The following is a 26048-nucleotide window of genomic DNA, read 5'->3' as shown; positions in this document are numbered from 1 at the left end:
CATGATGGAGGAGGATTAACAAATACTCCAATCATTTACTTTCTTTTTACTGGATAAGAGTTTTTAATTAATCCATGACTCTCTCTGTCTCTCTCCTAAAGTCAGTGGACCACAGTTCTTAACAATAATTGATGAAATAATTAGAACCTACATATTCCAAAATTGTTCAAGTTTCAAGTCAATGATCTATGTATAATCTATATTTCATGTAATCTCATCTCACTTTTGTACAGGGATGTTAATAGGTATCTTATAAACGGATTTAGGTCCGTCACTGATTCGGACAATGATTTTAAGATACCTATTATTCAAATTTGAATATAAATAATAATTTTTAATATTAAATTTTAGTTTTATATATTATTTTTTATTTATAATTTTTTAAATTAATGTAATACATATTAATATTTATTAATTGTTTTAAATATGATTTTGAACTTCAATTTACTTTTATGAACAAACTTTAATATATTAATTATACTTTTATTAATAATATACATAAAAATAATTTGAAATGAATATTTAACAAGTACGGGTATTTAATAAGTAATGTTTGAGATATTCGAGTACGGGTTTACATAATAATTCAAAAATCTAATCAAGTATTTATAAAATTCAAATAATTTATTAAATAATTAGGTTTAAATTAAACTAGCTCAAAAATAACCTTTTGAACCTATACAACTTCACATTCCGTCTCCTTTCCAGTGCTTACCCTTTTGGTACAATTTTGTTTGAGAATGAATATGGTGACAGGCAGTCCACACCAAACTATTCTGATTAGGGTAGAGACGAAAGTGCAGGCCAGGACCCCACGTGCTCCCACATGGGTCCATCATGTTTAGGTCGGTTTTTACACCCTTGGTTTGGAGAGAAACCATATATGGAGACCGCCCCTGTCCAATGGGTCCGAACCATGAGACATGTGGAAACTGGACCATCACACAAAAGGCCCACGGGAAAAACAGAAAGACAGACTTATGGCTGAGTGGAAAATCAGTGGGCGAATAAAATCTCCTTTGGATGGTTGTATACAACAATTTTTACACTTCATTTTTGCTTCTGGTAAAGGTCTTGAGGGTTTGCAATAGAATAAAAAATATTTTATACTTTTTTAATTAACCTGTAAAATATTTTACATTCGTAAAAGATTTTTTTCATTTCAAACAAAAAAACAATCTAAAAACCCTTTTCGAAAAATCTTTTCGACTTTATTAAACAAAGTTAAAAATTTAACCTAATTGTTATTTTGAATATAAAATTGTAAGTATATGTATTTAAACGTTTTTTTAGAATGAATTGATGGGTTGGATGATTAAGATAGATGTATATATTATGTTTTAAGACATGTGAATTTTGTTTTTTTTTTCTTTCAAAGAACGAAATTAAGGACTTCTATTAACTTAATTTAATTTAATTATTCTACCTTTTCTATGACAATTATGCATTTAAAATGTAAAGAAAATTGGGGTAGGAAAAGCTTCAAAGGACAAAAGATAAAGTCTGCATGGGGCTAGAGAGGATACAAAAAAAGAGCTAGGGCATTATGCATATAGAGAAGAAGCATAGAGTGATCAACTGGCAAACATAAAAACAAAGAAGCAAGAAGGACCTACCATGTTGACAACTTTGCAAAGTGAAGGATTGAAAATGATGGCCTTTGGTATGGGCCAAAACCATCATGCCATACTCCAAGCTTAGATTTTTTTTAAATATATATATATTTCATGTCAGCTTTTGCTTTGAAAATAAAAAATATATATTTGGCATGATTTGTGAAAATTAAATATTGCTATAATTTAATTTAACCCTTTTATCTTCTTGTCTTTGCTAAAAAAAGAAGAAAGTTTTAATTGCATGAATCTAAATCAAGGATGAAGATAGGCACCCTAATTTTGTAGTCTAACTATTAGAATAAAGAAAAAGGAATTTTGACATCTATATCGTTTTTTTTTTTTTTTTGAAAAGTAGACATTAGCATCGTATTAACAATCAAGATTAATAATTTGAAATTCATAAAGAAGAGATAGAAATAGAAATATTGACTGAATGCATATATAATTTCATATATTATTATATTCGTCTCGATATTTAATTTTTTATTTGTTTTGAAGAGTTTTAAATTAAGGTTTTGTTTTCGTAATTGGTTTTAAAAAATAAATTAATTTTATATTTTATTTTATTAAATATAACCCAATGCACTATCTTTGTCATTTTGTTTTCTTGTTATATAGTTTTACATTTTTGTGATTTCTTTTTGTAATATTCTATTATTCGATATGTTTCTATCTCTACCTTTGAACTTTCTAAGGCGCTCCACAATTATTGGGCCTTATTATTCACTGATGGGCCTCTGCAACAAGGTCCATATCTAGAAAATACAGACTCCCATAAAAGAAAACAGAGGCATGAGTTTTATTCTTTGGTTACTGAGCACCGACCAGCTTAGAAAGAACCAATAACAATATTAAAACACAACTTATGGCCTAAAACTCCTCTAATTCTTTGTCTATCTATGTTAATACAAGACAAACCATAATGACTTTTTCCTTAAAAAGTCTTTGGATTTTTCTTTTTACATTAAAAACGGATATTCGAATTTAACTCTTTTTTTTTTTAAATAAACGTATTACATTGATTTGATTGTAATATCTCTTTTATATATCAGATGATATATCAAAAAATTAATACGTTCACACATCTAAATTTATCCGATAATTAAGTGTTTATGTTAGGGATTATAAATATTTAAGATAAAAATAGCTTGACTCAAAATTTGAAGCTCAATTCTTAAAATAAATTCATATGAGAAATTGGGCAAAGACTTCAAAAGGACTAAAGCTGAAGAAAGTGGTAGACTGCTGACTTATTTGCTTTAGGTAAGTCAAGTAGTCAACAGGGAGAAGATTCTTTAATAAAAATTGAAGACATACCATTTGTCTGATCGTTTTTGTTTGGACATTTTCTTCCCTACTCGATGTGATTTGATTGTAATATCTCATTTATGAATTACTTGATTTATCAATGAATTGATACACTCGTACACACATCTGAATTTATTCAATTACTACATGTGCGCATTCATATATATATATATAAATATTTAAAAGATACAAATATCAAGACAAGTAACATGACTCGAAATTGTAAATTCAAATCTTAAAATAATTCATATGAGAAATTGGGCACATTCCTTAAATTTATGCCAACAACCCACTAAAAGCTAAGGTTGAAATCTCTCCAGAATGATGATAGGAAAATGGTAACATTAATTTGATCTTAATGACTTGTTTATAAATTAATTTTATATTATATAAAATTTTAACAGTATTATAAAAAAAATGAAGTTATAAAGATTACATACACTAACAAAAATTACATTTTTAATATTAATATTAATTGTGAAAAAAAAAGTATACTTAAAAATTTAAAAATAAAAAATTTATTGCAGTGTAAATAAGTACCATTTACCCTCCAAAATTCATTAATTATTTTTTGAATGCAAAATAAGTACCCATTTGTCATATCATATCTCTTCCCCATTTCTCACTTTATTTTAAACTTCGGGTGCATTAATTAATTTCATGAATCCAAAAATTAATAACTCCAGAAACCCCACAACAGTACTGGTCAGTACTTGAAAACACACACATAGTATACTAGCAGAGACTTGCCAGAGCTGCCATTGCAGCTGATATATGATATAATTGCTACACTCCATGGCAACAATCTACTGGATAACTGGTTTTTTCTTCTTCTTCTTTTTTTAATTAAATAATAATTATTTTTTTTTCCTTTATCGTGCTGCATTCCACACTTTCCCTGGCCTGCAGCTCTGCAGAATCAAATACTATATTGAGTACTCTAAATAAATAATCCATGGAGATGAGCCATACGGTGATGATACATTTGGTGATAAAATAATTACACCACACCAGTGGAACTGATATTATTGTTGAACTTGCTCTGAAACAATCATTACAAGGAAAGCAAACGTAGATTATTATAAATTGAGGAAAGTTTTTGTTTGTTTATTTATGGTATTTTTTCGGGTTACATGATGAGAGATAATTCTCGAATTTTATAAATATTATTTTGTTTATTTCGAATTTAAAGTTTTTGAATTAAAATATTAAATTAAACGAATATGTTTGTCAAATCATTATAATTTTTAAGACATATGAGAATCCATTAAATCTCAATGTCATTTGAATTTTTATCTTGATTATGTAAAATAATAAACCATAAATGAAAACTTAAAGAAATAAAAAAGGGATAAGTTTGGTTTTAAGTGTCAAATTGTTAGAGTTAGTATAATATCAATTTTACTTCAAATTAAAGTAAAGAGTTGGTGAGAAATAGGTTAAAGACTAATTTTACAAAGGTAGATTGTTTTTTACTATATTAACTTTGATATTGCATTTTTCTTTTGTATTTTTTTCATTCAGCAAATCATCTTTACGATGAGAATTTTATATTAGTAATAGATGTGATGGATATTAGATTTATAAGTGAGGGTTTTTCTTAATTTAATCGACAAATATTTTGAATTGAAAATATAAATTTGTAACAAAATGATATTAAAATTTATTTAACTTTCTCTTGTGTAAGATACATCAAGGTCGAGGTAGGTCTGGACTATAGTGAGTCATTGTTTTTTATAAGCGAACAAATCAGTGCAACAAGAATATTGTACAATTGTGTTTCTATATCAGTAAAAGATTGAGACGAGTTTTAGACAAAATTTTTTTTTATTTAATAAATATATTTTTAAAATTAAAAATATGAACTCAAAAAAATAATTAAAAGGGGAGGGTAAATCTAAAGAGAACGGGTAAAATTGGTAAAAAGTACAAATCAAATGATAAATCGTGGCTCAATAGGAAAAAATGTAAAACAAAAAAAAAAAAACTCGTTTTGTGACTTTAATCATTTACAGTCTTTGACTTACACTTATCACCAATATCAACGGCTGAAAGGGTGCAGTGACATTATATTGTAATGGTGGTGGCGTTCCACGAAACATTGAATCTTGTCACTTACACACTATAGAAATGCCATAACTTCCCTTAATGAACTTCTCTTTCTAAAAAGTTGAAGTAATAAACTTTGACTTATTGGGACAGTGGAGACTGGAAACTTGGGGAAGCGCACATTATTTTTCTGACAGCTCCTGTTGTATTGAATTTATATAAATACCCTTTGTCAAAATTAAAATTACATAAATACCATTCTAAAGTGTAAGATTTTTTTTAGGAATAATTTTTTAAAAATAAATGTATATGCAAAGTCTTCATTGTTTTTTAGACACTCAAACCTATCATGAATAATAATTTTATTATTCAAACTCGATTATAAAATATTTTAATTTTATTTGATCGAATCTAATAATAAAAATACCCAATTACAAAGTATATATTATCATACCTGTTACTTGTGCCTATTAGAATTGATTAAAGGTGATATTCATTAAAAAAAATTATAATTAATATTATTGTCTCTTCTAGAAGCAATTTTCCTTTTTAAAAATCATATTTTAACTATTTTTAATTTGACACTATATAATATATTTTTGGGAAATGTAGAGGGTACTATTGTCATTCTAAACCTTACTTTAAAAAAGAATTATAAAATATAAGGGTAAAAAATTAAAATAAAAAAATTTAAGGAATCAGCATTTTTGCTGCCGACGGGCTCGGAAGATGCCGCTTGAGATGCGCCACGTTAGCCCTAGATATTTTCTCACGCGCTGTTTTGGAGTGTACAAGTTGGATTATTGTAAAAACGACCGATGGCACGTGCGAGAAATTTTCACGTGTTTATCTAGGACATTCCACCAAAGTGAGGTCGTTCGCATGTGCGTCGAGCACGTGCCGTAGTGCTGACGTGGGCACCTTTTGGCGTTTTGTGGTTTTGACTTCTTCGTCTTTGCCTGCGAAAGTGCGAAGTGCGAAACTCAACTGAAACCAAACAGAGCGTGCGAAGGTGAGAAACGTGTCCGATTTTACATATACGCCCTTGAGCTTTTCCAAAAATGATGATCAAGTCCTCGATTAAATGCAAACTGCAATTTATAATTTTTTTACAAAAATTCATTAAAAATATTTTACCAAACAAAAACTGAAAAAAAATGGTATGCCTTTTATTATGAGAACGAAAGAGTAACTCCACATGTTACAACTATTTTTTTTTCTTACCCAATATGATAAAAATTTATTAATTCACTTATTTATAAATAATTTATATTTTCGTAAATCGTTAAATTTATACTTGAATTTATCTAATAAATTTTTGTTATATCAAGTGAGACAAAAATATTGACAGAAATGCTGTTGGTACTTATCCAACCATCCATCATGTCAAAACTTTAGGTATTTGTTTTTATTAAAAAATATATATATTTTATTTCAATGGATGAAAAATAGAAATAAAGGACATTAAAATCATTTTAAAAAATCTCCCGTATTTCTTTTTATAGATAGACAAAAAAAGATTCCTTTTATTTTTGGTACATCTCTTGTTCATTCTTAATTTTTATAATGCAAAACGTTGCTCAATTCTTTATTGAATTTGACATGATTCAATTCCAACCAAGTCCAAAAATAATTACAAATAATAAATATCTCATACTGTTTATTTTTCTTTTTCGAATGTTAAACTTTGCCATAGTGTTATGGATCTTGTATCAATAAAAAGTGAGATAAATCTTAAGTATAGAAATATGAATATATGCTTTTTGAATTTAAAATATATGTTTGTAATTTATAGGTTTATTTACACCCTATTTTTAAAGCTTAAGATCATACTAGATTGAGTTTAAATTCAGACAAGTGACAATAAATACTTTTTTAAAAAGACAACTAATATTTTATTTATTAATTATTTTCTTTAATAAATGAGGGAAAATAATGGGAAAAGAATGTAGATGGTTGGGCAGCATGGACTTCTTTTCTTGCAAACTGGGTCAAAGAATTAGATGTACCTTTATTTATTTTTCTTATTTTTTACAATAAAAAAACCCTTTTTTACTATTTATTGCACAGTTGTAAATTGGTTGCTCATAGAAAAAGGTAGGAATAAACATGGATGTACATGATCTAAGCCACCATATTCTTCATGTCGTTAGTCTTTATTAAAGAAATGTTCCTTTCCTTTTCTTTTTCAAGAATCTTGATGGACAATATTTCTAAAATTGGAGTCGAATTTTTTTTTTACATTTCATAACTTTTATTTTGTCTAATTTAGAATTCGATCTTGACGATGTGGGGGCAAATTTTATAAGTAAAATTAATTTTTTTTTAATTTTAAAATATTAATTTTTTATATATATTCTAGGGTAATTTTATTTTTTAAAAGCTATTCTATTAGATTTATTTAAGTATGGATTAGGCTTATCTATTTTTATAATAAGGTATATTACAACATGATTTTAAATAAAATAATTCTGTAATTATATATTAATGCTAATGTGAGAAGTTTTTATTGAATATGATTAAGAAATAAAATTAATATTAATGACGACATAGCGAGAGTGTTATAGATAAATACTAAATTTTAAAATTTATACATTAAAATTGATAATAATTAAATTGAATAAATTGTTGAAAATAAAATATTAAAATATTTATAATAGTAAAATATGAATAAAGTCCACAAAGTAACTCTAAACCAAAGAAAAAACTCTAATTTTTTTTCCATTTTCCTACAATTTTTTCATTTCTTAATTTTTTTTTTATTTTTCTTCTTTCCCCCCTTTTTGTCAATGTTTTTTTTATTTTCATTTACGTTAAATTAATTCATTATACTTAATATCTAAAATTAATTTTATAATAAAAACAATTTACTATATTCTTTTCTTCACCTTCTACTCTCACGACCGACCAAGAGCCTGGCCACGATGGGTTGGGACCAAATCTGGCCCTCCCAGCTTCGCGACGGCGTCTTGCGCTAGATTAGCTCCCGCCACCGTCGATCCAGCGGGGGGAAGGGCTAGATCGGCTTCCGATCTCTCTCGCTCTGTCCCTGTCTCCACCGCGTCCATAGCTTTCCCTTTCTTCCCTCCTTACCAGTGCCGGATCCACACCATAGGACCGGTCCAAATACCATCAGCACGAACCACCCCACATTTAATCTTTCTAGCTGCATGTCCCCTCTTGGCTGAATTTTATCCTACATTTAAACCTAAAACCCCTGAATTTTCTAATATTAGGAGAATATTTTCAAATGGTAAAAGACTAAGAGTCAATAGCAAGTAAAGGTGCAAGTGATGGCTTGAGTGGTCCTTAGATTTGACCTCAATTGATTAGTCTTTCACAAGTCAGTGGACCAAAGCTCCCTACTCCATTCACCATCTATTGCATTCTTACCAGCAAGTTTTACAAAGAAGAAAAATACTAATTCCTTTTTCCTAAGCATTTATGGAATAATAATAACTTTTTTAATGAAAATGTTATAAATTATGTAACAAATCCAAGTAGAAAATTGGGTCTTTGTCATTAATTATATATATGCTAAATTTCAGCCCATTGTCTCCTAAATAATAATAATAATAATTAACATTAAAATATTTTACTCATTAATTAATACATAATTTTTTTAAATAAAATAAAATTTTTTATTTTTTAATTTTAAAATAATAATAATAATAGATAAGCAGCACTCAAGCACTCAAGCATTTAGCTCTCACCATCTCCTTGCTTTAGGATTCGGACCCTTTCCCCCAATTTCAGAATAATAATAATGATAATAAATAACTAACTCCACCAACTTTTAGAAATTTAGAAAATCAAATTTAAGAATTCAATAAATAGGTATTAGATTAGCTGTACGGGTAGATATGCGACGTAGAGAATTTGTCATTGGTAGATGAACTAAAAAAGAAAAAAAAATTGCAAATAAAGAACTAGATTTAATATTTTTAAATTAAATCAAGTTTAAGAATTCAATATATAGGCATTAGATTAGCTGTACGTGTAGATATGCAACGTAGAAAAATTATCATTGGTAGATGAGCTAAAAAAGAAAAAAAACACAAATAAAGAAATAGGTTTAATATTTTAAAATTACTTTTAAAAATTAAATAATTTTTATTTTATTATTATGTTTAATTAATTTTTTATTTAATTAAATTAATATTAATAATTAATTTACTTATTATTTATGTCACATGATACTGATTATTGTAATAAATAAAATGTGACATGATTACGTAACATTTTACGTTTCACATTTATACCATGTTACATAAAATTATTCTCAAATGTTAGGTAAAAAAAACAAGTGATTTTGAGGACAGGGCATCTACCAAGAAATGGTCCCTAATAGAGGTAGGCCACTCAGTCTCAAATAGATGAAGTTGGCTGTCCAATATTACACATCTTCCTTGATCAAGGGAGGAAACAAAATAAATCATGTTGGGGGCCATGAGGAAATTATTGTCTTAGTGACAAAATAAAACTTTGTAAAATTATTCTCATAATTTTTTGTCAAGGTAAATAGGTCCACAATTAATTAAATACTAATTACCAATTTGCAAAGGGATTGTCATGGAAAATTAGAGACAAGGAAAGAAAGTTGGTGAAAATTTTGTTCCACTTCTTTCTCCCTTTAATTTCTCAAAAATAATATTAATGCATATTTAAATTTTAGTGTTAAATTTTGACCAAATCCCAAAGAAATTAATTAATTTTGAAACTAAAAAACCAGTCAAGAGATTTTTAAGCCATTTTATTGAATTTTGACTTTTTAGAGATAAAATTTCTTAAATTGGTCATAGCTGCCTAAGCCTGGCATGCTTGGTGCCAAAGCAATTTATTGGATTAAGATATTTTTGGTTTAAGCAGAAAAAAAAAGCTTTTTTTTTTAACCAATACAAACAAAAAGTCTCCTTTTTGGTTAATTTAATTGGCATTTGACCAAAAAGGAAAGAGTTTAATTGAGTAATTGAAAAGAAAAATAAAATATGTGGCTTTGGATGAATTTCAAAAATAAAAACTTGCCCTACATTTGCTTAATTAGTAAAAAATACTTTTTCAGTCTTTTTTTTTTTTTCGTTTCAAAGTTATTAACAATTTCGTGAAATGAAAATTGACATAAAGAATAAAACTGAAAAAATAAAAAATCTAAAAATGGGATTGAGTTTGAGTCCGTGAATGCATACTTACATATATATATATATAGGCAAATTGCTTTCGAGAGAGGAAGTATTTTCTTTTTCTAATTTTGAAAAAGTTATCAAAAGGAGGAGAAAATTGTTAACTTTAGATAAGTATTTTCACAAATAAAGGTATTTTTTGTTTCAAGAATTCATTTTCAGCAAACCCAACAGCCATTTAAATAAAAATAAATGTTATTCTTTTCTTAATTAGGTAGTATTTTGCACTGTTTTCACGCTATCAAAACAGTGTAAAACTTCAAATTCATATAACAAATATATAAATTTTTACATTAAAAGAAAAAAAGAGAAACCAAGAGATAAGGTAAGCATGATGAATAATTGGGATGCAAATGGCAAAATATAAAATGAATTATTATCTTTTTATTATTTTATATATTGCTGATAGAATTTTTAAATTTATAAGTAAAATTAAAATATTGTTATATCTTTATATTTATCAAATTTAATTATTAATTTTTTAACATACATATTAATAATTTTTTAAAAGAAAAGTAGTTTATAATCTTACCTTGAGGGATGAAATTTGAAACGCCACAAGCAATATTCTCTTTGTGCCATGTGTAAATTAGCAGAAATTGAACATAATAATAATAATAATAATAACCAATAAAATTGCTATATATTTATTAATATCTATAATTTTTTTGCTGAAATTAATAATTTTTTATTAATTTATAGTTAGTTCTTATTTAATTATGTTATTGAAGTGTAAAACGTAGTAATTCAATAATTTTTTTAATTAGTAATAATTTAGAGGCATATTAAAATGGAAGTTTAAAATTTAAATGACATAAAATACATTCTTAAATAAAATTTATTTAAGAATTTTTGGAGGCATATTTTTAAAATGACATAAAGTGGAAGTTTTTAAATTTTTTTAGAGGCATAATTTTTTAGCTTAATTGGTTTCTTCAATAGGGTTGAAGAAAAAATTGAAAATGAGAAGAAAATAAAATGGCATAAAAAACATTCTTATTAAATGAAAATGAAAATGAAACTGTCGCATAAAAATATACACTCAATTACAAAAAAATAAAAATGTGATTAAATAATATATTTGAAATATTTAATTATTGTATAACTAATAAAACCATATATATGCATATATATATGAATATTTAAGTAAGAAGTGTTTGGATTAACTCTTAATTTCATGATAATTTAAAAATTTAAAATTGATTTTCTTCAAAAGAAAAATAATTATCTAATTAATATTTTTATATTAAAAAATCCGTTGAAAAAATAAAGCATTTCAAAAGATATTGTCATATTAAATTATATAAAAACTATCTATTTTTTTAATTCAAAAATAAGACTTTATTGTAATTTTTGTTATCAAATTTTAATTTGCAAATTTAATCCTCAATAATTTGTTTTAGATTCTATTAGATATAAAACTTATTTCTTCTTTTAATTGAATTTTTTTCTCTAAACGATGATATCTCTAATTTTTACTGGATATATTTATGCATTTTAAATTATAAAGCCATTTGACACGTAATAAAATAAGAAATAAATTAGAAAAAGGAAAAACGAAAAGCAAAATTAATTCAAAATTTAAAAAAAGCATTGCGACCACAAAATGACACGCAAGTGTTGTCATTCTGAAAATCAAACGAGGGCAAATCAGTCAGCAGAAAAAGAGGGACTGACAGAAAAACTGAACTTTTTTCGGTTTTCGTAATTTCTGATTAAATCCAAGGGCAATTTCGGGGCATTAAATGAGGACGCAAAGGGCGGGTCCATTTCCAAAAGATAAAAAAAGTTGACAATTACAAAAAAGAAAAACAAAAAATAAAAAAGGTTTTATTTTATTATATTTTTATAAAGTAAATAAATATAAATCTAATAAAGATTTTTTAAATATTTAATTTAAATAATTTTAGCGGACGTGAAAGTTGATTGAAATTTGGTTTAATGGAGGTGTTGAGATACGGATGCCTATCTCTCACTTCTCTTTCTCTCTCAAGGCTTTCTTTGTCCCTTATCGGCTTCACGTTCTCACTTTCTCGCCCCCACAGATTTTTCTTTCCAAACAAACATTAGACAGAGAAACCCAACAAAACCCGAGAAAATCCAAGCAAATTCACTCTTTTCCGCTTTCTCTTTAATTATTCCGATTAAATAGAGATAACCTTTCAAAAGCTGAAGATCACCACCGATACCACGCTGTGGGATCCGGTTCACTGACGCCGCAAAATCCGGTTCGGTAAGTTTTTTTAAGAAAAGAGCCATAGATTTATTCTGTTGCGGCGCCGTTCTGATTTGTGGAAGTTAGAAAACCCTAGTAACAACCGGTGGTTTTTTTTTTTGTAGAGAAGAAGCGCTAGGTTTTTTCTAGGGTTTGGTATCTTGTGGAAAAAGAAGAAAAACGGTGGCGTTTTGTTGGGGTGGTGCTGCCTCATGCGATTTGATGCCGCCAGAACCGTTGCCTTGGGATCGGAAGGATTTTTACAAGGAAAGGAAGCACGAGAGGACGGAGTCGCAGCCACAGCAGCCGTCGACGGCTCGATGGAGAGACTCGTCTTCTATGTCGTCGTATCAGCATGGGTCCTTTAGAGAATTCACTCGTTGGGGATCAGCTGACTTGCGTCGTCCACCTGGTAAGTTCTTTCCTTCCTTTTACGCCGTTTGTTTCACCGCAGTCCCTTATTTTAAGCCTTATTTGAAGGATAGGATTGTATCAGCATGAGTTTTGCGAGATGGGTTTTATGGGGAGGGAAGAAGTAAGAATTGGTTAGATCCGTGGGTGTTTTAGTTTTTGATTTGATTTCCTTTGGAAATATTAGAAATTTTCATTCCTTTGGGTTCTTTGAAGAATAGATACCTTTATTGTAGTTAATGGGGAGTTTTTCTTTTTCTCTTCCCTGGAAAGTTTTTCTTTCTCTTCTTGCTTTATTTAAGAAATAAAAGAAATAAACATTCTGGGATTTCCTGAGTAATTTTTTTTTCTTTAGGGATAGGAAGCATTTATTTTTCTTTTAATTTTTGGGCTCAAAGAGGAACATATAGTTTGATTTTTGGGTAATGGATAATTTTAATTTTTTAATATTCTTTTTTTTTTTGCTTTTTTTGAAGGAACCAACGTGTTCTTTTTGGGGTTTTCTGGTACTGTTTTCTTTTTCTTTTTTGATCTTTGGAGGTAGGAAATATTGAATTTGCTTTGTCTTTGATTCATTGAAGAACATGCACTTTGATTTATTAAATGGAGAAATTTAGTTTTTTCTAGGAAATATATTCTATTTTTTTGGGTTTTTTTCTTCTTTGGGGAAGACTTGAGAGATTTGAGTTTTTTTTTTCTGGGATTTGGAAGAATACATATACCTTGCATGTGTTAATGGTTTTGTATTTTTTCCTTTGTTGTTTAAATATTTTATGAAGGTCATGGTAAGCAGGGCAGTTGGCACCTGTTTGCCGAAGAGAATGGTGGTCATGGGTACGTGCCATCTCGGTCAGGTGACAAGATGCTGGATGATGAGAGCTGCCGTCAGTCAGTTTCTCGTGGAGATGGGAAATATAGCCGAAACAGCAGTAGGGAAAACAACAGAGCGTCTTATAGCCAGAGAGATTGGAGAGCTCATTCTTGGGAAATGAGCAATGGGTCCCCAAACACTCCTGGGAGGCCTCATGATGTGAATAATGAACAGAGGTCAGTGGATGATATGCTAACATACCCTTCTCATGCTCATTCTGACTTTGTAAGCACATGGGATCAGCTTCATAAAGATCAGCATGATAATAAGACAAGTGGTGTCAATGGGTTGGGCACAGGACAGAGATGTGAGAGAGAAAACTCAGTAGGCTCGATGGATTGGAAGCCTCTTAAGTGGAGCCGCTCTGGAAGCTTGTCTTCACGGGGTTCAGGCTTTAGCCATTCAAGTAGCTCAAAGAGCTTAGGAGGTGTAGATTCTGGTGAAGGGAAGCTCGAGTTACAACAGAAAAATTTGACCCCAGTCCAGTCCCCTTCTGGAGATGCAGCAGCCTGCGTCACATCTGCTGCACCTTCTGATGAGACAATGTCAAGAAAGAAACCACGCCTTGGATGGGGCGAGGGTCTTGCAAAATATGAAAAAAAGAAAGTTGAAGGCCCTGATACAAGCATGAATAGAGGTGTGGCTACAATTTCTGTTGGTAATACAGAACCTAACAATTCCCTCGGTTCAAACTTGGCAGAAAAGAGCCCTAGAGTTCTTGGATTTTCTGATTGTGCTTCTCCTGCAACTCCCTCATCGGTTGCTTGCAGTTCCTCACCAGGTAAATCTTAGGTTTTCTTATATATTTATTCAGTGTTAAGCAGAGTTATCTGGAACCCGTGAATTTTATTGACAATAATATTGAAGGTGTGCTTGGTGAACTGGATTGTTGCTCAGAACTGGTTTGAGAAACATATAATCTGTGCTTTATTAATATTATTATTATTCTCCTTATATAACCGCTTTAGCTTGACAGTCATGTGACTTTTCTTATAATTATGACCCTTGTTTGCTTATATGTTCTTGACTCTCCACTTCTCCCCCCATACCCTTCTTAGTAACTTGAAATTGATAAGGTTGGATTGTGTGTAATCTAATTGACAATAATCTTGTAGGCCCATGTGGCCAATCAAATTTATGTTTGGAACTGATCATGGTATTCTGCATTGTACATGCTTTTTTTACTTGCTTTAGTTTGATAGTTATGTGACTCTTGTCATTACGATGACCGCATTGTCCACTGTTTTCATGGCTTAAGAACCGCTAGTTGAATAAAAATATGTTCTTGTCTCTCTACTTCCCCCTTAAAGCAAACTCATTGTAATTAAGTCTATGTTTTTATGAGGTGATGGCTCTTCTCTTTTTGTCACCAAGGTGCCATCTCTTTAAGGCATAGAACCTAACTATGTAGAATTCTAGGCCTTGTCAGAAAGGAGGAAAAATGACAACTATTTGGCAAGATTAGTTGTTTCCAATTGAGAGTTTGACCTATGTTGAAAACTGTGATGAAAGATATTTGTGTATTTGGGACTGATTTATTCTTTAGATGTTTTCCTCTTTAATTTTCTTTAGCTTTCAAATCTTGTCCAAATTATATAACTTTGTAATGGTTTTTTTATCTTGGAAAATATCTAATTGCTGGTGGTGAAATGATACCCCTTCTCCCTGTACTTGTTTTCTTGCATATGGATTTGCTTTCTGAGTTGTGGTTTTCTCATTAATTATCAAAATATCCCTGGTTGTTGCAGGTGTAGAAGAGAAATCATTTGGCAAAGCTGCAAATATTGATAATGATATTAGTAATTTATGTGGTTCTCCAAGTCTTGGTTCTCAAAATCATCTGGAAGGACCTTCTTTTAATTTAGAGAAATTGGATATGAACTCGATTATTAATATGGGCTCTTCACTTGTTGATTTGCTTCAATCTGATGATCCTAGTACGGTGGATTCTAGTTTTGTTCGGTCTACTGCAATGAATAAGTTGCTACTATGGAAAGGTGACGTTTTGAAGGCATTGGAAACGACTGAATCTGAAATTGATTCACTTGAAAATGAGCTTAAGACGTTGAAAGCGAACTCTGGAAGCAGATATCCATGCCCAGCAACATCCAGTTCTCTTCCCATGGAGGAAAATGGAAGAGCCTGTGAGGAACTGGAAGCCATATCCAATATGATCCCTCGACCTGCTCCTTTGAAAATTGATCCTTGTGGTGATGCTCTTGAGGAGAAGGTGCCTCTTTGTAATGGCGACTTGGAAGAAGTTAATGCTGATGCAAAGGATGGGGATATTGATAGTCCTGGAACGGCTACATCTAAATTTGTGGAACCATCATCTTTGGAAAAAGCAGTTTCTCCATCTGATGTTAAGCTTCATGAATGTTCTGGTGATTTGGGCACTGTTCAATTGACAACAATGGGGGAGGTGAATTTAGCTCCTGGTTCAAGTAATGAAGGGACTAGTGTGCCCTTTTCGGGGGAAGGGAGTGCACTTGAAAAGATTGATAATGATGTGCATGGTCCAGAACCTTCAAACTCTGTTGCGGACATAGAAAATATAATGTATGATGTAATAATCGCTACCAATAAGGAATTGGCAAATAGTGCTTCTAAAGTATTTAATAACTTATTGCCAAAAGATTGGTGTAGCGTTATTTCTGAAATTGCCAATGGAGCATGCTGGCAGACTGATTCTTTAATCAGGGAAAAAATTGTAAAGCGGAAGCAGTGCATAAGATTTAAGGAGAGAGTTTTGATGCTTAAGTTTAAAGCATTTCAGCATGCGTGGAAGGAAGATATGCGTTCGCCTTTGATAAGAAAATATCGTGCAAAGTCGCAGAAGAAATATGAACTGAGCTTACGTTCAACACTTGGTGGCTACCAAAAGCATCGGTCCTCCATTCGTTCTCGACTCACTTCTCCTGGTAATTGTTTGACCCTCCTGATGAGTAGTTTTTATGTGTTGCTAGTTCTTTTGTGATTTTCATGTGGTTGAACGGCCTTCCCTTAATTCAAGTATGTTACACTTTATTTTGATTCCTATTCCATTTTTTTGGATGGCCAGTCATTAATGATATTATAGATTCTTGGCTTTAGTTAATGGATTTTCTGGGTAACAGTATATTGCCCTTTGTCTGGTAAAACTCATTGCATTTATAGTTCAACTCTTATTATGATTTCTTGTAAATTTGTTATTTTGCTGTTAGAAGCCTGAGGTTAATAGAACTAGTCTACCATGTTTTGTCTTTGAAGTTGATATTGGTGAGTGAAGGGTTGGATGTGTTGTGGTGCATCTTCCTCAATACCTTATGCATTAGATATGAGCTGGTAGCACAGATTACTTGCCTGCTGAACTATTTCAGTAGAGAATTAGCTCCTGGGTCCTGCTTGGGAGGATATCATTTTAGTATTTGATTTGGCAGAATTCTATGCTTCTTGTGGATTATAAAATGAGATATCTATGTTGTATATTCCAAAACCTTTCAAAGAATCCTGGTCTCTTGGCGATATTGCATTTTGTGAAAATGCACAAAAATTGGGGATTGCATGTTGGAGATTGAACTGTATTTGCTTAATTCAAAGGATGGGTTTGGGTTGGCCGTGTATGTTTTGTAGCTTGAGATTTAAGTAGTAATGAATAGTCAAAATGTTAGAAATTAGAATATATCTGTTTTTGTTTGGTAGTTTTATGGTTGATGCATTAAATGCAGCCTAACATTCTGCTTCACTGCAGTTATCTCTTATGCTTGTGACATAGTAGATTATAAAATGCATTCTTGATGGCTTCAGTTTTCCTGGTGAAAATTTGTAAAAAACATGAAAAAGTATCTTATGTTTTTTCTTAAATGTTTTCTTCTGTGGTAATTGTTGTTTCTAATGGAACTGTTTGAGTATATTTAGAATCAGTGTAATAAGCAGGTCACTTTTGACATCGATTAGCCTTTATTAATGCTGCTGATATGTATTTTGATAATTTTTTTTTTAAATTTATGAGCTTTTGCCTTATGTTTTCGTGGTTTTTTAAGGACTTAGGGTTTATCAGTAGTGATGCATATTCTCTAATTATTTTTCTGGTTGTTTTGCAGCAGGAAATCTGAGCCTGGAATCTAATGTAGAGATGATTAATTTTGTGAGCAAACTGCTTTCAGATTCCCATGTCAGGCTCTACAGGAATGCTTTGAAGATGCCAGCATTATTTTTGGATGAGAAAGAGAAGCAGGTTTCTAGGTTTATCTCTAGTAATGGATTAGTTGAAGATCCATGTGCTGTTGAGAAGGAAAGAGCTTTGATCAATCCCTGGACATCTGAAGAGAAGGAGATTTTTATGGATAAGTTGGCTGCCTTTGGGAAGGACTTTAGAAAAATTGCCTCCTTTCTTGATCATAAGACAACCGCAGACTGTGTTGAGTTCTATTACAAAAACCACAAATCTGAATGTTTTGAGAAAACAAAGAAGAAGCTTGATCTGAGTAAGCAAGGGAAGTCAACTGCTAATACCTACTTGTTGACATCAGGGAAAAAATGGAGCCGTGAATTGAATGCTGCCTCCCTTGATGTTCTGGGTGAGGCTTCAGTTATAGCAGCTCATGCAGAAAGTGGCATGCGAAATCGGCAGACATCTGCCGGTAGGATCTTTTTGGGAGGGCGTTTTGATTCTAAAACATCACGAGTTGATGATAGCATTGTAGAAAGGTCAAGCAGTTTTGATGTTATTGGGAATGACCGAGAAACTGTAGCTGCTGATGTTCTAGCAGGGATATGTGGTTCGTTGTCTTCAGAGGCAATGAGTTCTTGTATCACTAGTTCTGCCGACCCTGGGGAGAGTTACCAACGTGAGTGGAAGTGCCAAAAAGTTGATTCTGTGGTCAAAAGGCCTTCAACATCTGATGTCACTCAGAATATAGATGATGATACTTGTTCAGATGAGAGTTGTGGGGAAATGGATCCTGCTGATTGGACAGATGAGGAAAAATCTGTCTTTATACAGGCTGTTTCGTTGTATGGTAAGGATTTTGCAATGATCTCACGATGTGTTGGAACAAGATCCAGGGATCAATGCAAGGTTTTCTTTAGTAAGGCTCGCAAATGCCTTGGACTGGACTTGATACATCCAAGAACAAGAAACCTGGGAACACCAATGAGTGATGATGCCAATGGTGGTGGGAGTGATATTGAGGATGCTTGTGTCCTGGAGAGCTCAGTTGTTTGCAGTGATAAGTTGGGCTCTAAAGTGGAGGAGGACTTGCCTTCCACTATTGTGAGCATGAATGTGGATGAATCTGATCCTACTGGGGAAGTCAGTTTGCAGACTGACCTGAATGTATCAGAGGAAAACAATGGGAGGCTAGTAGATCATAGAGATTCTGAGGCAGTGGAAACTATGGTGTCTGATGTGGGCCAGCCTGAGCCAATTTGTGAAAGTGGTGGTGATATGAATGTTGGTAGCAACAAGACTGAGTCAGTGGAGGTCCAGAAAAGTGTTGCTTTGGCCAATTTAAATGCAGGAAGAAAGCAAGCGGCCGAACAGGGTGTTACTGTTGCAGTACCAGCATCTGTTCGGGAGGCAGTTGATCCTTGCCCTCCTAGTTTAGTTGCTGTGGTTGAGCCTATATCAGTTTCTGGTTGTGCTACTGAGGGGTTTGGAGATGATTTGAGGGCACAGGAAACTTCATTGGCCAAAAATGGTGTGGATGCACCTGATATAAAATGCAGTGCAGAGACTATCAGTCAAAGTATCTCTAGGCTAGATTCAAATAAAACTAGTGATGAGTCCATTGATAAAAGTTCTTGTTCAGGTTTTAGCTTCAACACTAGAGGCCTGCATCGAGATCCTCTTGACTTGGACTCTGCTGAAAAGCCTTCTGCAGTATTTTTGCCAAAGAAAAACTCTACTGCTACAGGTTCTACATTGCATGATTCCGATGCCTTTCAATGTGAGAAAGTATGCAACCAAGATAGATTGTCATCAACACTTGATTATCAGGAGAACGAAGACAAAGAGGCTCACAAATCTGTGAGTGGAGACGAGTCTGACCGTTTGTCTGGAAAGCCGGTAGTGAATCTTACTGAATCTTACCAGATTCTAAGGGGTTATCCCTTGCAAGTTTCAACTGTGAAAGAAATGAATGGTGATGTCAGTCGTAGTCAGCTTCCTGAAGTTAAAAGCCTTTCATTGTTGGAAAGGGGTGTTACTGGTCCATATTTGGCTCAGGATTGTCATCTTCAGAAGTGTAATAGTTCGAAATCAGTGGCTGAGCTTCCACTCCTGGTGCAAAACTTGGAAAAAGCAAATGATCATCTAAAATCCCATTCACGGAGTCTGTCAGATACAGAAAAACCTTGCAGGAATGGCAATGTCAAGCTGTTTGGTCAAATACTGCATTCTAGTTCCCAAGATGATGACAAGGTAGCCCATTTTCCAAAACAGACCACGAAATCATCAAATTTGAAATTCACAGGTCACAATAATGTTGATGGAAATGCATCTTTTTCAAAGTTTGACCGAAATAATTATCATGCGTCAGAAAATGTTCCCAAGAGGAGTTATGGGTTCTGGGATGGGAACAGGATACAAACTGGGTTGTCATCTTTGCCTGACTCTGCTATCTTAGTGGCTAAGTATCCTGCTGCGTTTGTCAACTATCCGTCATCCTCATCCCAAATGGAGCAGCAGGCATTGCAGACTGTTGTTCGGAGTAATGAGCGAAACTTGAATGGTGTGTCAGTTTACCCCTCAAGGGAAATAAGCAGCAACAATGGGGTGGTGGATTATCAAGTGTACAGGGGCCGTGATTGTACCAAGGTGGCACCGTTTACTGTGGATATGAAGCAGCGGCAAGAAATGTTCTCGGAGATGCAAAGACGAAACAGGTTTGATGCAATCCCAAATTTACAGCAGCAGGGAAGGGGAGGAATGGTTGGAATGAATGTTGTGGGGAGAGGAGGGGTACTTGTAGGGGGACCTAGTATTTCGGATCCGGTAGCAGTACTAAGAATGCAGTATGCGAAAACGGAGCAGTACGGCGGGCAGAGTGGGAGCATTGTCAGGGAAGAAGAGTCATGGAGAGGTAAGGGGGACATAGGCAGGTAGTAGGAAGCAACTGGAGGGCCGGATGGCCTCTGGCGGCAAACATTTCTTTGCTGCGCTCTGTATAATAGTTTTGTATTTGTTTTAATGAAAAAATGATAGGGCAGTGGACGGTTCGGAAGTGTCCCGTCTTTTTGGTAAAATATTTTAGGTGCTTTGTAATATTCCAGCAGCCTTGTATTTGTTGTATTTGATGGAAAATACACAAAAATAATCTGTTAAAAGGCCAATTTCTGGTTCCACCCTCTAAACTGGTCAATTTTTTTCCCTTTTAGCCACAAACCTACAGGAATGGAGAGTTGCATGTAGACTCTTACCACTTGGGCTTCAAATTATATCATTAGGAATAGGACTGTTTTTTGACCATACTCTATGATAGTCCTTGTAAACAAAACTGGGTATTCTATATGGATTGGGATTCCCTGGACCTTCTGACCTCATCTTGTGTTTGAAGGACAGGTGGAAGTGGTGCAGTTATGTTAATTATCTGCAACCAAAATTGACAAAAACCTGTAAAAATTGTTGCTAAGGACCAAGGTAAAAGAAGAAGAAGTGGACTGAGTTTGGCCAAACCAAATTCACGATTTAGTCAGGAGTTTTAGGGTTTAGGGTGCCAGTTATTCATGTGCGTATAACTTACCTCATCTGTGGTTGGGTGTGAGAGAAGAAGTCGATGTGCATGCAAGTAGTAGCCACAGTCTCCAGGGACAGGGTTCACCGGCCTCTGGTACCCTCTGCACAATTTCTCAATAATTTATTTCCAGACTATTGCACCTATAAAGTACACAGAATATCTAATACACTCTGATAAAACCCTACATAGATATTGTAGTCTATTATAACTCTTAACTAGATCATTTGTAACAGTTATTTTGGAGGCAAAATGTTCCATAAAGATTTACTAACTTGGCATCAAACCGAAACTTGGCTCAGGATGGAAATCCGTGAGTCCAGAACAAGACATTCATGATGGATATCCAGGACAATTTAACAGGACTTGGTACTTTGTTCATATTAAGGCTTTGTCAATTGAACATTTCCAGACACAGGCAAATGAGAGCACAGAGTTCATGAACAATTATACATATTAAGTTAGATACTTTTTTATGTTAATGCTTACTCTTATTCTGCCTACCTTCAAATTTTAAGGTAAGCCACAGCAAAGGTTAGCACATAAGAGAAGCTGCTATTACTCACAGAAAAATAATAGGGAGATCAGGAAGGAAATGAAAGCAAATCTATTATGTCATACCCATCTTGTGCATAATTTTCATCTACAAACTCGGAGTCAAAGCACCTCGGCTGGCCACCAGCAATATAAAGTGGATCACCTGATCAATAGGAAAAATAATATCTCATTTGAACCACAACAACAGGGTCACTTAGAGATGCTGTTGTGACATGCTTTCCTTCAGCAATTGCAGCATTTAAGTAAAAGAAACTCCAGACTTCATTTAAGATTGAATTGACAAAAACAAAACAATGCTTCAACGTTTACCCAACAAAGGATGCCCTATGAAAGAAAGATGAATTCGTATTTGGTGAGGCCTTCCTGATTCAATCTGAACCTGTCAAACAAATAACTTAAATATTAATTCAAGTAAATCAAAACAGAACTCGATATAAGTTTCTTCATAACCATGAAAATATTCATGGAGATGCTATCTTCAAGAGGTTCGCCAAATGTTTAATTGAATAATAGCCTTCATACAGCACACCTCCACCCCCCCCCCCCCCCCCCCAAAAAAAAAAAAAAAAAAAAAACAAAGAAGAGACAGAGCAAAATAAAGAAGATTGGATACCTGGACCAATGTGTGGTTTTGTTGCTCATCTTTCTCAAGAACTTCAACTTTGCTCAAAGCAGGTTTCCCTGGTCAAGTGCAAAGTGATCAAGGAAAAGCCATTAATACATTTGATACTTCAGATGGCATCATGTGATAGCAACTCAAGGGTATCAATCAGTATCCTAAACTTCATGAAAAGCTGGTGCTGCTCTTTTAATTCCATGGATTAGAAACTATATTGAACTTTTAAGATGACATCTATTGGACACATGATGAACAAACCTGAGGGTGAAGCAACGTATAGTCCTTTGGCCACCCCAGGATATTGCACAATTCCAATAGGCTGATTAATAACAACCTATGATGCAACAAATTTCAGTTGATGTAAATCTTTATGCCAGGAAAAGTAACTAAGACACAAGATCGGTAGATACAGATAACTCAAATTACCATCTTATACATATAATAGGAAATAAATGCATAAATAGAAATGCAAACAACCATTCTTATTGTTATGAGAAAAAGTGATTGATGCAGGCATCACCTTGTCCTCACCAAGTATCCCAGTTACAAGTGCCCGATATATCTTCGAAATTTTCCTGGTACAACTAGGTTGCATTTTCCTATTGCTATACATGTAAGAATGGTTTTATCAGTAACTTATATATACATTTAAAAATTGGAAAGATGGCTATAAAAGCTAGAGAAAGCTCCAAAGTGAATGATTCAATCTGTATTGTGAATACAAAATCTTCCATCTTGATTATTCAAGCCAGTTATCTGCTATTATTGCATCAGTCAACTACAGCATGCCCTTACACTTCTTTAATTCCTTTTTCGATTGTCCAGCTTTAAAGCATTGAGAACTGAATGCTCGCCTTACTAAAGTTGCTCTTTCCACTTTTTATCATCTTATATATTGCTGCTGTTGCTTTTTCCGATGGCTTGTTTATTTTTAGCCCCAAGCTATTGCATTCCTTGTTTTGTAGTCTTCTTTGGAGATTTTGATGACTTTAAATTATGTACATTTAACTTCATCATATAGTGAAAATTCCTACATGTCTCATCTTAGAATTATAAATTGCATCGTATTTAAACTGAAACTTATTTTCAGTTCCGTATATATTTATGGATGCTCTCCAAACAGCTAGAATATGAGTGTCAACAGAAACCACTAACTCAGACATGATGCTTAACTTCTGACGATCAGGTAAACAGAGATTCCAATAACCACTTGTTTAAAACATTTTTTAAAAAAGGCTACTAGAAGGAAAAATAGGTTTTGCTGACTTAAACTATATTTGGTTGGTACTTTTGCTATTTGCTTCTTACTTTTTTTTTTTTAATTTTTGCAAAAAATTAAAAATGAATAGAAAACAAAAGGCAAATGGCAAACGCATCAACTGAACAGAACCTTAAAAAGCTACAAATGGAAGCAAGCCTGATGGAAATTGATTTCTCTCAATACCTGTTAGCTCCAATGAGAGATGTTCCATCAGCAAAATATGCTGCGAGGCAAGTTTTAGCAGCTTTTGTCTTTGCACAAAGTAAAATTCCTAGACGCCAACCGGCAACAAATCAGACCACCACAAAAAATAATTAGAGTTCCGTTGTTGCTCATGCTCAATGAATTAATATAAAATTAGGAAAAAGAACAGTAAAGAAGTAAGCCAGTAATATCACATAGAAAGGAACATAAATTGCTGACATGTTATCTATGGAAGAATCACTACAACAACATTTAATGATTTACTCCAATAATTCTGTTCTCCGGTAAACTATTGCCGAACTTGTAACTCTACTGTCAAAGATAAAGTATGGGGCTCTAAAATAAATTAACATTAGCTTTTTATTTCTCCATTTATTACTTCCTTGCATCAACACACCCTTGCTTAACATCTACTCTTGAGAAAGTAAGATCATGAACACGGAGAAAGATAAAGCCTTGGTCATGTTATCAGCATCAATTAAGAAATGATGAATGTGCGAACCTGATGTACCCCTGCCTAGACGATGTACAGGAACTGGATGTGATTCTTGACTTGCCAGGGAAGAGGTCTGCTTCCTCATACGCCATGAAAGCTGTGTCAAAACAGTCCGTTGCTGGAAAAGACCACCAGGCAAAACTTGAAGACCGGAAGGCTTGTTTAAAGCAATCTGAAAACATAAAAATTTCAATTTTACATCAAACATCAACCACGACTGCAAACTCCCACACTCTAATTTGGGTACTGGTAATATATAGAGAATAACAAGAAATTCAACCGAAACCCAAAGTCCTTCAATGCAACCTAAAAGCCAGAGAAGATGTATGTCACACGAACACATCAAGGTGTCCATAACACTGAAAAGGATAAATCTATGCAACCTGGAGACCCAGAGCAGAACTCGAAACATGGATATTTCTCTTAAAAACAAAAAAGGATATTCCAAACAGAAATTTTCTTCAACATAATCTAGTAGAAAGAAACTATTACTACTTTACTAACCGTTCGAGACTATTCTTCTTCGACTCTACATATTTCCTAAAAAGTAGCATGTCGACATGTCAAAGTGGACTTGAATAATGAAAATGTTGACTCTTCAAAGATAACGAAAAACCATAGGATAAAATTGAATGCACTCATGTAGGACAAATACCTTTGTCATAGCAACACAGATTAAAGATGGTATAAATGTGCACAAAATTACATTTACCATATCATCATCCTCGTACAAAACTTCAAGCGCGTGAGGCGCGTCGGGTTCTTTCCAAGGAAGCCTGTGGTAAACTAACTCTGAACTACCTCTAAAAGAAACAAGAAATCAATTCAAAAACTAAACAAAAGATATTAAAAAACTGGCAAATAATTTCCATAGCGTAAATTAGAAAAAGAAAAAAGAAACCTCAGAATTGTGTTTGGATCTCTAACGACTCTTCCATCAACTGATATCTGCATATGGACGAAATTGGAATTATAAAGAATTAAAAATGATTAATTCTATAAATTAATTTCCTTTTTTGTTTTTAAATTTTTGAAACGAACCTGTCCATTTTGAATTCGCTGCAACCAACTGTTTAATAGTTAATAATTTGGAAAAAAAAAAGTTTAACCGAAAAGAAAATGGAATATAATTGTAAAGAATTAAGCATAAATACCCTTGTGAAGGAGCTGAATTTTTGTACTTGCTAGAGTAAAACTCAATCAAAGTGAGCTCTGTCAAATAATTGGTTTCAGTTTAAAATTTAACGCAGTAAAATTAAAATACTAATAATAAAAAACTATGGAATTACCGGAATCCGACGGTTTGATGACGTCGTCGTAGAACAAGCCGTCGTTGAGTTCCGGCCAAGGTAAGCCGAAAACCAGAGACTGAGTTTGCGAATCGTTTGACATATCGTATTTTGAATTTCTAAGTGGCAAAGCAATTTTACTTCGCTGAGGATTAACTGTTATTCCATATGTTAACAAGATATATTTAAAAAACTAATTTTGCTTATTAAACTTTAATAAATTTATATAAAAAATAATCCATGTTTTAAAACCCAA

General features: G+C 32.7%; 2 protein-coding genes across 5 annotated transcripts; one reads left to right on the top strand and one right to left on the bottom strand.

The window, feature by feature from the left end:
* Positions 1-12127: 12127 nt before the first annotated feature.
* On the top strand, positions 12128-20964 carry LOC18586364 (Duplicated homeodomain-like superfamily protein). Of its 3 annotated transcripts, none has more exons than XM_018129200.2 (5): positions 12128-12386; positions 12494-12780; positions 13559-14431; positions 15399-16571; positions 17736-20964. In XM_018129200.2, exons 2-5 carry the CDS (start codon positions 12591-12593, stop codon positions 20735-20737), a joined length of 5238 nt encoding a protein of 1745 aa, XP_017984689.2. In that variant the 5' UTR covers positions 12128-12386; positions 12494-12590; the 3' UTR covers positions 20738-20964. The 3 variants fall into 3 exon arrangements, with proteins under 3 accessions (XP_017984689.2, XP_017984688.2, XP_088658597.1); XM_018129199.2 differs by having other exon boundaries at positions 12129-12386; positions 17733-20964; XM_088802471.1 differs by lacking the exon at positions 12128-12386 and having other exon boundaries at positions 12587-12780; positions 13573-14431; positions 17733-20964.
* On the bottom strand, positions 20936-25975 carry LOC18586363 (Pseudouridine synthase family protein). Of its 2 annotated transcripts, XM_007009722.3 has the most exons (14): positions 25793-25975; positions 25658-25715; positions 25545-25572; positions 25405-25451; positions 25216-25306; positions 24510-24675; positions 23987-24074; positions 23063-23147; positions 22801-22876; positions 22537-22604; positions 22233-22302; positions 21987-22065; positions 21375-21468; positions 20936-21221 (listed from the first exon to the last, which is right to left on the bottom strand). In XM_007009722.3, the coding sequence occupies exons 1-14, from the start codon at positions 25893-25895 to the stop codon at positions 21138-21140; spliced, it is 1137 nt and encodes a 378-aa protein (XP_007009784.3). In that variant the 5' UTR covers positions 25896-25975; the 3' UTR covers positions 20936-21137. The 2 variants fall into 2 exon arrangements, with proteins under 2 accessions (XP_007009784.3, XP_017984690.1); XM_018129201.2 differs by lacking the exons at positions 25216-25306; positions 25405-25451; positions 25545-25572; positions 25658-25715; positions 25793-25975 and adding an exon at positions 24784-24978.
* Between the last annotated feature and the right edge of the window lie 73 nt (positions 25976-26048).

Source organism: Theobroma cacao, chromosome 10 (assembly GCF_053813885.1).
Source record: "Theobroma cacao isolate CCN51 chromosome 10, ASM5381388v1, whole genome shotgun sequence".
In the NCBI taxonomy this organism is placed as follows: domain Eukaryota; kingdom Viridiplantae; phylum Streptophyta; class Magnoliopsida; order Malvales; family Malvaceae; genus Theobroma; species Theobroma cacao.
Note: the sequence above shows the minus strand (reverse complement) of the source record. Positions and strands in the feature narration are given on the sequence as shown.

Coding starts and splice junctions, on each gene's coding strand:
- LOC18586364 (XM_018129199.2), top strand. CDS start 12,591: ATGCCGCCAGAACCGTTGCCTTGGGATCGGAAGGATTTTTACAAGGAA. Junction 12,781..13,558: donor TGACTTGCGTCGTCCACCTG/GTAAGTTCTTTC, acceptor TATTTTATGAAG/GTCATGGTAAGCAGGGCAGT. Junction 16,572..17,732: donor TTCTCGACTCACTTCTCCTG/GTAATTGTTTGA, acceptor GTTGTTTTGCAG/CAGGAAATCTGAGCCTGGAA.
- LOC18586363 (XM_007009722.3), bottom strand. CDS start 25,895: ATGTCAAACGATTCGCAAACTCAGTCTCTGGTTTTCGGCTTACCTTGG. Junction 25,452..25,544: donor AGCGAATTCAAAATGGACAG/GTTCGTTTCAAA, acceptor GTCCATATGCAG/ATATCAGTTGATGGAAGAGT. Junction 21,469..21,986: donor GAAAATTATGCACAAGATGG/GTATGACATAAT, acceptor GAAATTGTGCAG/AGGGTACCAGAGGCCGGTGA.